This window comes from Elephas maximus, chromosome 19 (genome assembly GCF_024166365.1).
Source record: "Elephas maximus indicus isolate mEleMax1 chromosome 19, mEleMax1 primary haplotype, whole genome shotgun sequence".
Taxonomy (NCBI): Eukaryota; Metazoa; Chordata; class Mammalia; order Proboscidea; family Elephantidae; genus Elephas; species Elephas maximus.
In genome coordinates this window covers 19,427,630-19,441,546 of record NC_064837.1, presented here as the reverse complement: position 1 = coordinate 19,441,546, position 13,917 = coordinate 19,427,630, and the positions used below count along the sequence as shown (strand labels likewise).

General features: G+C 49.9%; 1 protein-coding gene across 4 annotated transcripts in view; it reads left to right on the top strand.

The window, feature by feature from the left end:
- Positions 1 to 955: 955 nt before the first annotated feature.
- Positions 956 to 13,917, top strand: part of SGSM2 (small G protein signaling modulator 2) — a 35,186-nt gene continuing 22,224 nt past the window's right edge. Inside the window, exons 1-2 of one of the 4 annotated variants that reach the window (XM_049860660.1) lie at positions 956 to 1,233; positions 4,746 to 4,821. In XM_049860660.1, the coding sequence (XP_049716617.1) occupies positions 1,177 to 1,233; positions 4,746 to 4,821 (133 nt within the window). In that variant the 5' untranslated portion in view covers positions 956 to 1,176. The remainder of the gene's footprint in view (positions 1,234 to 4,745; positions 4,822 to 13,917) is intronic. The other 3 variants (XM_049860657.1, XM_049860659.1, XM_049860658.1) reach the window with 3 other exon arrangements.

Here is a 13,917-nt window from a genome sequence, read left to right as displayed (position 1 = left end):
CAGTCTGTGATTGGAGGCTTTATAAAAACGCCGTATTTTGACTTTTGTGGTTCGGGCTCTCGGTCCAGGAGAGGTGTTTTGCTCTCCTGTGTTTTCTTTTTTTTGCGTTATAAAGTTGCATCACGGCCGAAGAGGTTGCACGGGAGTCCCTCCCTTCGTGCCGCGGAGGCTTCGGGCCTCCTCGAACTTAGATTTGTGCACGCGGTCTTTAAGTTTGCAGCAGCAGGTGTTCTTTGTCACTTTGAACAACCTTCTCTCCCTCAATTCCCTCGCAAGGTTGTTGAAGTTTCCAAGCCGAGTGGCGTGGACGGCGCATCTCACCTTCACCTGCTCCGTACAAGCTCCCGCTAGTCCCTGTTGCTCCACCCCGCGCCCCTACATCCCATACCCTCAGGAAGGGCCAGACCGGACGTGGCGACCCCGAGGGAGATGGAGAGGGCTGGCTGTGACCCGCGTCCCCTCAGGGCCGGCCGAGCCTCTTCTGGCTCGAGGCGGCTGCATGCCCATAACCCTTCCCACAAGCCTTGCAACTGAGGGCGATCGACCTGGCAGGGGGACTCGGGGACACACGGAGTTCTGGCTTTTCCGTGGTCAGACCTCTCCCGCGGAGGCCCAATGCCCGGGCCCTCGCAGCGCAGCCGCTCTTTTCCTTCCCGTCGGGAGAATCAGCGGGTAGACGTCTGGAGGCCTCTAGCTAGGTGGAATCCAGCCCCCCGCGCGGGCGACTTTCTCCGCAGCCGAGAGCCGACGGGGTCCAGGACCCGCCCCGAAGCCCCACCCCGCTTTCTGCCTGGCTAGCTGCGGGCGCTCATAATGCGGGTTCGCGCCCTCGGGGCGGGAGCGGGCGCGTTGCCATGACAGCGGCCCGCGTGGCGCGCTCCCGGGCCCGCCACCCGAGGCACGCGCCGCCCCGCTGCGTCCGGATCCCTGCCGTCGCTGAGCGCCCTCCCCGGGCTGTGGGAAGGGGCCGGGCCAGCCGCCTGACGTCTGTGCGGGGCTCGGAAGATGGCTGCGGAGCCGAGCGCCGGGCAGTGGCGGCGGCGGCGGGCAGGGAGCGCGGCGGACGGGGACTCCGCCTTGCGCGTGGGGCGCTGAGCCGAGAAGCGCGGAGGCGGCGAGGGCGCGCGGAGGACTCGGAGGGTCGCTCGGCGCTGCCTCCCCGCCACCCTTCGCACCATGGGCAGCGAGGAGGACACAGTCAAAGAGAAACTGCTGTGGAACGTGAAAAAGGAGGTAAAGTCGGGGCAAGGACCCCGGGGGTCTCGCGCCCCTGCCCGCGGGGCCCAGGGGGCGAGAAGGTCCGTACCCACCCCGAACGCCGGCTCTCACAGGCCCTGCCCTGGGCCTTGCGGGGGTAGGTCCTGGACCGGCTGCGGCTCCCGCCCCCCTCCCAAATTGGGGGGCAAGGCCCCTCGGCCCCAGGAGCCAGGCCGGAGCTCCGGGGTTTGTTTGCTCCGTGATCCCGCAGCTCCCCGCCCTGTGACGGCAGCAGCGCCGGGAGGCCGAGGTCGGGGGAGGGGTGGCGGTGATTTCTGGAGAACCGGAGCTGGCCATTCATTACCCGCGCCGCCAGGGGAAGGGGCAGGGTCCCGCGGGGGCCTCCCGCCGTGATAAGCGAGTGTTTTCGGGGTTAGTGCCCCTTTTCCCTATTCCCCCCGCCAGTATCCCTCTGGGAACTGAGTCGTGGCTGCCGGAGGGCTCGCTGCACACCTCACTGCTTCTCACTCCACGCCCACCTCCTTACCCAGGGACCAGTTGTTTTGTTTTTAAGAATGGTTTTCAGGACTCGATTTTTTTTTTCCCCTGTGGAAGGAGGCCCCCACATCGGAAAGAGTCCTTCCTTCTACTAACCCCCTTTACCTTGACCCAGCTCAAAAGCTCATTTCAGGAGAGGGGAGGTTGCCCATAGGAATGACTCACCCCCATCTGAGGGCTGGAGAGCTCAAACCTGCAGAGTTGGTTAGAGTGGATTAGGCCTCTGAAGCCCTGAGCTCCTTCCACCACTTGCCTCTTTGGCTATAGTCTGCCAGATGTGTGAACTGTATGTTTTGTCCACTAAGCATCCAGCACTTGGTGCACAGTAGGCACTCAGTGACTTTATGGCAAATAAATTTGCTGATCTTGGAGACTGGAAAACATGGTGAGAAAGCACAATTTTTGGAATAGGCTGGACCTAGCACTGTGTGACCTTGAGTAAGTTACTTAACCTCTCTGAACTTCAATTTCTTCATCTCTAAAATAGGAAAATATTATCTACCTCATCTATAAAAGTTCATTTACCATGTTGGTTCTTTCAATCCTTCCTAGAGTTTCAGTGTTGGGGAAGACTCTGGGTTCCAATAAAATCCTGTAAAGCTTCAGACGGTTATCCTGCTTCAGCCACGGCCTGCCTACTCTCCCCTAGCATTTGTTTCCTTCCCTCCCCCGGCAAAGAAGTGTTTGAAACCCTCACCTCTCCAGCTGTGTGTGAGAAGCTCCATTGTGTCTTTGCTGTGGAGTGGCCAAGTAAGGGTTTCTTAGGCCAGGGGTATAAGCCCCAACTTTTAAGCCTCAACTTTGCCCTCCCCGAGGGAAAGAGAAATCTTGGTGCTTGTCCTCAGGAAGCAAGCAGCCTAGTGTCGGAGACTTATACAAACAAGAAAAAAAAGCAGCTGTTGCTGCACCTAAGCTGTTGCCAAATGTGCTAGAATCGTTGGTGTGACCCAAATTGTCTATACTGCTTCAAGAATGGTTCCTAAACAAATGGCCAGAGTATCCCGCAGCTCTGTATCTTACCCGGGAGCCCTGATAGCACAGTGGTTAAGAGCTTGGCTACTAACCGAAAGGTTGGCAGTTTGAACCCACCAGGGGCATGTGGAAGAAACGTGTGGCAATCTGCTTCTGTAAAGATTTACAGCCTTGAAAATCCTGTGGGGCAGTTCTACTCTGTCCTACAAGTGGAACATGGCTGACCTTTCACAGAGGTGCTCTGTGTAATTCTAGGGACCTACTTCTGTAGGTGCTCCTCACCTCAAAATTTACCCACCAGACTGCTTCAGATGGCTGCTGGCCATTGAGTTGAAATGCTGTGCTCTCTGTTCAATGCAGGCACTCCTTGAAGTAATCTAGGAAGCTGTTAACAGTTTAGAGTGCATGAATCAATTTGATCCCTTTACCTAACTGCTAGCCATGAGCAGTTTTCAACAGGGGGGAGGCTCCAACTTCTTCCTCTCTTCTCCCCAAGCCTTAGGAGCTCCTCCACCCTCCAAACTGTAGGGTCCTGGGCGAGGGCCTTGGGAGCTGTGGCAGCATCAAGACACTGAATGTCTTGTCAGAAGAACGGCAAAGACTAGTTTACTTTATCTGTAAGATTTATGCTGGGATAAAGAAAATCCATCCCTGTAATCTCTAGTATTAGTATCTGTCTCCTGGCATTTCTGCCCCAGGTTCCCCCAGGACATAAGAAGTGCTTGGCTGAAGTGTTGGGAGTGACTCATACACTGCTGGTGGGAGTGTAAATTGGTACAACCACTTTGGGGGGCAATTGGACAATATCTAGTAAAGCTGAATACATGCATGCTCCATGACCCAGAAACTCCCTGCCTGCAAGTATAAATCAAAAGAATTTCATATGTATGTTCACCAAAAGGCATGCCCAGAATGTTCATTAAAAAAACCCATCATAGCCACCAGTATTCATGACAGCTCCAAACTGGGAACTACTCAAGGGCCCATCAGTTGTGGTGTATTCATAGAGTAGAACACAGCAGTGGGAACCAACAAGCTACAGTTACGTGCAAGAGCATGGACAGATCTCACAGTCACATAGGTAATCAACAGAAACCAGTCACAAACCCTACACATGGTGTGATTCCATTGAAAACACAAAAACCAGTGAGGCTAATCTATGGTGTTAGCAGTCAGGATAGTGGGTACGCTGGAGCAGAGGACGTGACAGTGCGGTGGGAGGGAAGCTTTGGGGTGCAGGTCACGTGCTGCCGTTTTGTTTGCTGGTTTCCCAGGTGTGTTCAGTTTGTGAAAACTCATCAAGCTGTGTAATTATGATCTGTGTCCTTTCGGGGCAGTTCTCAGTCCTATAGGGTTGCTATGAGTTGGAATCGACTCGATGGCAGCAGGTTTTTTTGATGCATTTTCTAGGTGTTTACTCTGCATCAATAAATTGTTGTTGTTTTTTTTTTTAATGCTTAAAGGAAGAAAGGTGACAGCCCACTCACAAGGTATTTGGAAGCTTTTACGTGCAGATAGGAACCTGAAACAGTGTTTTAGAACCTTGATAAAAAGAAGTCAAGGCTTGTGAGCATGTGGAGAGTGTCCCTGAGGTCTAGACAGATCTAGCCCCTAACCTCAGAGAAGGGGGAGAACAGGCAGGGCAGGTTGTTTATCTACAGCCCGTACTGAGACAGTTTGTCTCTAAAGAACAGTGTGTTTCCCCAGAAGCCCTTCTCCAGATGAGCAAACAGCATCCCACCCCTGTTCTCCACGGTGTGGCACTTCCCCCTGAGCTGGAACAGTCGTACTGATTGTTTGCTGGGGTTATGCCATTTCTTTTCCTGGTTGCCTCCCCAAAAGGCTAAAAGCAGCCTGTGCTGAAGAAACTTTGCTTTCCCACTTCCCATCCCTGTCATTTACTCTGTGCTGTCTGAACCCAGACCAGGGGGACAGAACCCAAGTGATTTCCTTACACAGAGGCCTTTGACCAGGAAAAAAATTTGTGTATAATAAGGATGCTGCTTATTTGTCCACAGGTGAAGCAAATCATGGAGGAGGCTGTCACCAGGAAGTTTGTGCATGAAGATAGCAGCCATATCATTGCTCTGTGTGGTGAGTGAATGGCTGGGGGACTTGAGAGAGTGGAAGGTGAGACAGCATTAGAACTGAGGACATGGCCCTGGAGCCAGGTTTAGTAGGTCTCAAACCTGGCTGCAAGTCAGAATCAACTCGGGAGCTTTTGGAATCTCCTTGAGGCCCCCTCCCAGATTTACTGAATTGGGATCTCCAGGCCCAAGAAAACATGTATATATGCATATATTTTTAAATTGTTGTAAAAATTTGTATAACATTTGCGGATTCATTGTTTTTAGGTGTACAATTTAGTGATAGCAATTACGTTAATCAACCACCACCAATAATGAATATTTTTAGTGCCCTGGGACAGTAATTCCCAAATTTTAGCATGCACCAGATCACCTTAAACGCTTGTTAAAACGGACTCCTGGGCCCCCACTGCAGACTTTCTGATTCCAGTTGGTCTGGAGTCAGGCCTGAGAATTTGGATTTCCAACAAGTTCCCAGGTGATTCTGATGCTGCCAGTCTGGGAACCACACTCTGAGAACCACTGCCCTGGGTCATTCAGGTTTGGGAACCACAGCTTCCGTTTATCCTTACTTGAACTTGAGGGAAAGGTCTGTGCCTTTTGGATGCTCTCTGTGCCACATCTACTTTCTGGGTAATCTCACCTGTGTTGCCCTATCATCCCAACTCGCCAAGCATTTGATTGGATGCAAATGAACTGAACGTGAGCCTAGGATGGCAGCAGTAGCCAAAGCCTTCCTGCCCAGAGGGAGAATCTCTTTAACAAACCACTGCTTCCGTCTCAGCAGGAAGGCTTTTATAGGAGCAAGCCTATCTCTACCCACAACAGAGTTTTCTTGGATTTCTGGTATTTGGCCTTCCTCTCAACTCTCTTTCTGAGTGGACAAGGAACCATTTACCACCTGTACGTTGTTTTCCTTGGCCTCTGAGATTGGCGTTTGGGATTGAGGGAAGGGGAGGTTGTATGTTTCTGAGGGGAAGGAAAGGCGGGAGTGGATTGGGACAGGACACTTTGACAACAGTGTGGTGAGGCAGATAGCTGCTCTTCCCATCAGTCCATCAACAAACAGTTACTCAAACTGAGGATTCACCCTATGCCAGCCACTATCTTACGTGCAGGGACATGGCAGTGACAAGACTGACAAAGTCTCTGCTCGGGGGTTTCAATTCTGTTGGGGGAGACAGATGGAAGCCAAATGTACAAATAAATACAGCATGGTAATAGGTAATGTGCTTCAGAATCACCGTAAGGGCTTGTTAAAACACACATTTCTGGGCCCCAACCCTGCACTTGATTCCAGCCAGAAAACAGAGAGGTGGTGAGTGGTCGACTAGGGAAGAGGTGGTGTGAGCAGAGGCAAGTGCCAGACTTGGGTTTGAATCCAGGCGGTCTGCTTACTTCTTGAGTCATCAAGGACACGGTTCTTAGCTTTTCTCACCCTGTTTGCTCCTCTAAAAACAGGGAGATGACTCCTACCTCAGAGAAGTTGTATGGGGACTGAGATAACGCATATGAGTGTTCCTAGCAGTGTCATAGCTCAAAAAATGTCTGTCTTTCCTTCTCTGGATATTGAGCCTTAAGGCAGGTTTGCAGGACATTTTCACCATCTCCCTTTTAGGCGAGTTCCCCTAGTTGTAATCATTCCCGGGTTTACAAGGAGTAAGTAGACTGATCACACGTTTTCTTTGACAGAGCCTACATTAGGGAAAAAAGCGTGCCTGTTTCTTAATAAGTGGCTTTGAAGTGTTAGAACTCTACTCCTTTCATCCATGCTGTTTTTCCCCGACTTCGGCCAGTGTCTGTCATTGTCACTGAAAGGGATTGGTACTGGCAGCCTAATTGTGCACAGCTTGGTGCTGGGCTTCGTTCAGAGCCGTGTCCCTTGTCTCACAGTCACACGGGTCTGGATGCACACACACTGAGTACGGAAAATAGAATAAAACAGTACAAACAGCTTGTGCATGGGAGCCACATGTGGGTGGCCATGGGGGAGTGAGGAAAAAGGGGCTGGGAGGAGAGCAGCAGGTAGAAAAGCTGTGGGTGTCCCATATTCAGGCCAGTTAGGGGAGAAAAAGCTGTCAGCTCTCCTCTGAGCAGCCTGGGAGCCCCAGGAAGTAGTGGGGCTTGAGCTTTTTCTCCTGCCCGGAAGCCCAGGGCTTTTTATAGAGGCAGGGCGATCACGCGCAAATGATTTTTCTGCTTTTAGCCAGTTTCAGTTGCTGAAATAGAACAAGGACCCTCAAGTCTCTAGGGTTCTAAACTCAGCCCAGAGGTAAAAGGAGGGGCCAGTGGCCTCCATTTCTGGTGGTTCTCAGGAGATGCCTTAGGTCCACATGAGTGCAAACTTAAATGCCTACAGGGTCAGCCACAGGGGAAACTGGCTTGGGTGTGAGCAATAGGGAGTGGTGGGGTCTGGGGTGAACAAATGGTGCTTACCCTGTCTGCCCTGTCAGCTCCTGCAGGAATGCAGGCCCAGGCTTGCCATGACCTGTTTTAAGAGAAGCCAGAAGTCTGAGTTTTTATATCAAATTCCAAGTTTTTAGATGATGATAATTACTTCCCATTTAAAAAAAAAAAAATTGTGTGGACCAAACAAACGGTACCTGCAAGCCACTGGCAGTTGCTGCCTCTGCCTTGGGATCTGTGCACAGTTAGTGGAGAATATGTTAGCAGGAGGGGCTGCCAACTTTCTGAAACTCAGTCAAGCTGGGGTATCTGAGACCTGTGAAAAGAGGAATCCTTAAGCTTTGTCAGGATGAGTGTTCAGTGGTGAAGTAGATCCCAATTGAGGCTTAAAATATGGTTGGTTAAAAGCAGAAATTGTTATGCATTTTTTCCTGCCTTGAGGCCATCCACAGTGCATCACACCCAACCAGACCCCTTGCCTTTGAGTTGATTCTGACTCGTAGTGACCCTGTAGGACAGAGTAGAACTGTCCCATAGAGTTTCCAAGGAGCTCTGGTGGATTCGAACTGCTGACCTTTTGGTTAGCAGCCGTAGCACTTCACCACTACGCCACCAGGGTTTCTGTGCATCACGCAATGGAACCATAATCAGGGATTCTTGGAGGGTGGGAGAGAATAGATAGAAACTAATTGAGAAATGCCACGCCTTTCACTTTTTGGAGATTCTAATATGCCAGTCTCATCTGCTTGAAAAATGCTTCAAAATGCATTTTTAGTCTTATACTGGGTCTTGCTGTTGTCCTAGCCACATGCGGAATCGAGCTTTGTTCTAGGAGAAATGGCAGTACAGAGAACGTGCTGAGGGACAGAAAACAGAGTGGAGGCTGTGAAGACTGAATTAACCACAGAGTAATGACATTCCCTAGAGCTTTTGGAAGCGCTGGGGTCCTGGCCACCTCAGCTCTGCACTGGCCCCTCTTCTCTTGGGAGAGGAGGGTGGGATCTGGGGCAAGACCAGCTGCTCTGAGCTTCCTTGGAATACAGACATTTGAGTCAGAAACACAACCTTCCTGGAGAACCTTAGAAGTGGAACTCAAGAACCCCTGGGTCAAGACCAGATCCTGGGCAATCCCAGGGAAGTGGCAGCCAGACCTCATTCCTTTTACCCATGGAGAAGCATGAGGTACCACAGGCTGGTGAGAAATGTGTTTGCTTTGCTGGCAAACCAGGCTAGGCAAGGAGGGGGCTTCTCTGTATGCTGTTCCTCCTACCATGATGGCGCCTCCGAACCCCCAGAGTGAAGGACCAGGACCTGAGTGACCGTTGACTCCTATGGCAGAGGGTGGGGCTTGAATAGGCCCAAACCTACCACTGCAGGAGAGGGTTCTTTGATATTTCCTGCCTTAAAGTATCATGTAAAGTTTACCTTTAGTTCCATAATATGGTTTTTGACATTTCTGTTTTAATGTAAAGACCTATTGTTGAATCAAATGAATGCTTTATGTTTTCCCTTTGGCTTCATGAACCCCAGGTATAGGCTGATATCCTCTGCCTCTCCCCAGGGTGCTTTTAACTTGTGGTTTGGGGCAGAGCACGGAAGGTCAGGGTTAAGCACCAAATTGTTCCAAGTTATATCTTTGAACTCCGTATTTCTAATAGTAATATATATGCTTAAGGAGGACAGAGTTGCTGTCTTCCCTTCAAGGGATCTGAGGTAATTGAGGCCTCAGCCCATACACCTTGGAGAAGCAATTGTTTCTGTGATCTGCCCTACTCTGGCTCAGGGCCTGGCAGCATCGTCCTCCACAGTAGTTGTTTGCTCTGTTCTGATTTTAACCAAGTAGAGTGGGTTTATGAGGCCCACAGAGTTCTCAAACTCATAAATGGCTGCTGTCCTTTTTCCCCAAGAGACGTTGGGGGCGGGGCCTGGGCCAGACCAGGCGGTCCAGCCCTGCCTCCCCAGGCCCAGGTTTCCTGCCCTCCCCTGCATAGATGGGTCAACCTGAGGGTTACTTCAGGCTGTGGGGGAGCCGTAATGGGAGACGTGGGTGAAGTCTGTGGAGCTGGGAGTAACATCAGGGCTTTATTAACCAGCTCCCTGTTGCTAAGCAGCTTTCATTAGCCCGGAAGGTCTGCACGGCAGTGAGCGCCTTCGGGGAATGGCAAGGAGATGCTAATGAGCTCGAACTGGAGCAGGTGGTAGGAAGGCCTGGGATGTGGCAGCCAGAGTTATTTCAGCACATTCTAAGATTCTGGCTGGTTTGTAGCCTATCTCTTTTTAGAATAAGGGATTCCTTCTCCCTTCTTCCCACCCGCCCTGAATGAACAGCGCATTCTCAGGATATCCAATTGCTACCTTTCATCTGGTAATGATCTAGGTGGAAGGAAAGACCTCTGGGAGAACTGGTTCCTCTCGCCCTGCCTTGGGGCACCAAAACAAAAACCAAACTCAACTGCTGTCCAGTCCATCCCGACTCATAGCAACCCTGTAGGACAGTAGAAGTGCCCCATAGAGTTTCCAGGGAGTGCCTGGTGGATTTGAACTGCCGACCTTTTGGTTAGCAGCCATAGCTCTTAACCACTAGCCACCAGGGTTTTCCCTTGGGGCACAGCTGAGTACATGTGGTGGTGGCCCATATCTCTGATTTGGAGTCCGACTCGAGGGCACTGGGCTTCTGGGTAGACCTGGGTTCATGTCCAGGCCATGTCACAGGCCATGTCACTAGTGTGTGACATGGCCAGGTATTCAGCATCTCTGAGCCCACTACCAGAAAGCTGATAGGGGATTAAAAGAGTGATGCAGGTAAAGCACGTAGCAGTAGTCTGGTATGCAGTAGGTGCTCAGTAAATGTTGCTGTCATCATCACCACCGGTGACATTCTACTTTGTTTTGAAAGTAACCTTACCGCCTTCCCCTTAAAGCCTCCTAGAACCTTCTCCAGGATCCCATCTGGAGTCCATGTTTCTGGGAGTTTGAAGCATCTGGTTAGTCAGGAAACTTGAACACTGACTGAATATCTGATGAATTAAGGAATTTTTATTAATTTTGTAGTTGTGACAGAGGTATTAACTCCATGTTTTTGAGGTATTTATAGATAAAAATACACGATATCTAAAATTGGTTTCAAAATAATCCAGGCTTAAGAAAAGCGTGGTTGGAGGGGGTACAGCTGAAGCAAGATGGGTTGTGATCTGATCGCTGTTTAGGTTGGGTTTGTTCCTCTTTTGTCCCTGTTTGGAATTCTGCATAATGAAATTTAAAAACGGAAGAACAAGGGAGAGGAGGAGATAGAGACAGCGAATGTAGACAGCTTTCATGAGAAACATTGTGTAAAAGGGAACAGATAAACAGGGCAGTACCGAATGCAGAAATTATAGAACAGTATCATTAATATCACATGCAAGCAAAATTTTGCTGAAGATCATTCAAAGGCGGCTGCAGCAGTATATAGACAGGGAACTGCCAGAAATTCAAGCCGGTTTCAGAAGAGGACGTGGAACCAGGGATATCATTGCTGATGTCAGATGGATCCTGGCTGAAAGCAGAGAATACCAGAAGGATGTTTACCTGTGTTTTATTTATTATGCAAAGGGATTTGACTGTGTGGATCATAACAAACTATGGATAACACTGTGAAGAATGGGAATTCCAGAACACTTAATTGTGCTCATGAGGAACCTGTACACAGATCAAGAGGCAGTTGTTCGGATAGAACAAGGGGATACTGATTGGTTTAAAGTCAGGAAAGGAGTGTGTCAGGGTTGTATTCTTTCACCATACCTATTCAGTCTATATGTCGAGCTCATGAGGAACCTGTACACAGATCAAGAGGCAGTTGTTCGGATAGAACAAGGGGATACTGATTGGTTTAAAGTCAGGAAAGGAGTATGTCAGGGTTGTATTCTTTCACCATACCTATTCAGTCTATATGTCGAGCAAATAATCTGAACAGCTGGACTATACGAAGAAAAATGGCGCATGAGGATTGGAGGAAGACTCAGTAATGACCTGCGTTATGCAGATGACACAGCCTTGCTTGCTGAAAGTGAAAAGGACTTAAAGCACTTACTAATGAAGATCAAAGACCACAGCCTTCAGTATGGATTACACCTCAACATAAAGAAAACAAAAATCCTCACAACTGGACCAATGAGCAACGTCGTGATAAACGGAGAAAAGATTGAAGTTGTCAAGGATTTCATTTTACTTGGATCCACAATCAACAGCCATGGAAGCAGCAGTCAAGAAATCAAAAGACTCATTGCATTGGATAAATCTGCTGCAAAGGACCTCTTCAAAGTGTTGAAGAGCAAAGATGTCACCCTGAAGACTAAGGTGCGCCTGACCCAAGCCATGATATTTTCAGTCGCATCATATGCATGTGAAAGCTGGACAATGAATAAGGAAGACCGAAGAAGAGCCTTTGAATTGTGGTTTTGGCGAAGAATATTGAGTATACCACGGACTGCCAAAAGAACGAACAAATCTGTCTTGGGAGGAGTACAACCAGAATGCTCCTTAGAAGCAAGGATGGCGAGACTGTACCTTACATACTTTGGACGTGTTGTCAGGAGGGATCAGTCCCTGGAGAAGGACATCATTCTTGGCAGAGTACAGGGTCAGCGGAAAAGAGGAAGACCCTCAACGAGGTGGGTTGGCACAGTGGCTGCAACAATGAGCTCAAGCATAGCAGCGATTGTAAGGATGGTGCAGGACCGGGCAGTGTTTTGTTCTGTTGTGCGTAGGGTCGCTATGAGTTAGAACCAACTTGACGGCACATGACAACAACAACCTGATGGAAAGTCTGTCTGTCTGTGTGTTTAAGTTTGCATCTCTGTGAGTTTCAATCAGTAGGGTTTCTGCTCAACACAAAGGTCATAGAGCAGAAATTCTTAAACTTTTTGAGGTCAGATACCCCTTTAAGAAGTTGAAAGTCATGGATCCTCTGTCTAGAAAAGAAGCACTCACCTCAGCATGCTAGAGCATGCGACAGTTTTGCACACAATTTCAGGATGGGCCAGAAGCCCACCCACGAACCCCCTTAGAAAAGTGATTCTCCATTACTACTTTTTTTTTTTTTTTTTTGCGTACACATAGTTCCCACACAGCACACAGTTATGATTTTCATTGCATGCTGTGATTCTCAGTGGGGGGCACCCCTTCGAGAATGGGGAAGCGTGGTGTAACATGAACAGTCACTAAGAACGTCTGACATAAAGGGTCGTTTACTTTGCTTGGAAAGTAGAGAAATGAGAGCAGTCTCTTCTTCCGCAGACACCGCCTGGCACCTGGCCTGTTTTCACAGAAGGAACATGGGGCCGGGGGTGAGCTGGGGGGACTGGGCATGATATTTGGGCTTCTCCCCTTATTCCCTACTTGTGGTAATTGCTGAGAAATGCCTCCTCTCACCCCAGAGAGCCTCAGTAGCAGCACTGGTGGGGGCTGGGGGAGCGAGGCTGGCATGATGGGTGTGCCCATGCCTGCCATCCCTGCCCCCAGCCTGGCTGGCTTGCAGCCTGGGGAAGGTGGGAAGGCTAATGACTCCTTATCTTGGCAATTAGTCACATCACTGAGGCACAGGATTCCCTGCAGGACTGGTGCCACCTGCCTCCGCTTTAGCCCTGCTCAGTGCTGCTTCTCTCCCAGCTCTGGATGAGGACCGCAACCCCAGAAAATGGTCGCCCCCCCACACACACAGGTGCAGACTTGGAGCTGCAGCAGCCCCAGACCAAGAGGAGAGGACTGGGACAAAAGGGTCACTCACCTGTACACCCCAGGGTCACACAGACCTCCGGGGATCTGGGTTGTGTGATGCTTAAACCAAAGATTCTGCCGTGGCCTGTGCACACATGATACACGTGTAGAGGCGTGTGTCTGGATATACGTGCACGCAGAGGGGTGACGGAAGGGCTGTGCATTATAGAAAGTGAAATCCTCCTGTCTGAACCCCTGATGAGAATTTTCATTTCTAACAAGTTCCCAGGCGATGCTAATGTAGATTCTGATTCGGTATATCTGAAGTGGAAATGCACTTTTTCAGCAGAGGTTTGAATCGAAAAATGAGCCAGTTTGAAGCCCTGGCTCAAGCGGGGCGCCCTCCAGCTGGAAGGAGCCTGTTGCGGGAGGGAAGGGCCAGCTTGTGTCCCCCTCCCCTGGGATGAGCTGGCTATCCTCCAGGTGGGGCCCCAGGGACTCTCCAACTTCTAGACTCCAGTCCAGGGGAGGCCAAACAAAACTCCTTTAGAGCCCAGCAGTGGCTGCCTGTCACTCACTAAAAAGGCAAAAAACAGGCAAGAAATCCTACTTTCAGTGAGTATTTCTTAAGTCCAAGCTTCAGATTGTAACAACCGTAGTAAAAATAAAGTTGACGGGGCCTCCGTTCCCCTGTTCCTAAGAGGGTGTCATTTCCACCCACCTCTTTCTATCCTCTCTCTGATGCCTCCTCTTCCCTTCCCTGCCAGGGACAGGCCTTGCAGAAACCCACCTCTTCCCAGTCAGCTGTAGAATAGAACCCGAAAACAAAACGTGGAAGGAGTTGGGGACCAGTATGGAGCAAGTGCCTCCCATGTGCCAAACCCGATGCTAGGTGTCTTACATAGTTCCTCTCACTTAACATTTTGCACCAATCCTAAGAAATATTAGCCCCATTTCACAGATGGTAAAACCAAGGCTCAGAGCATTAAGTCATTTCCCTAAG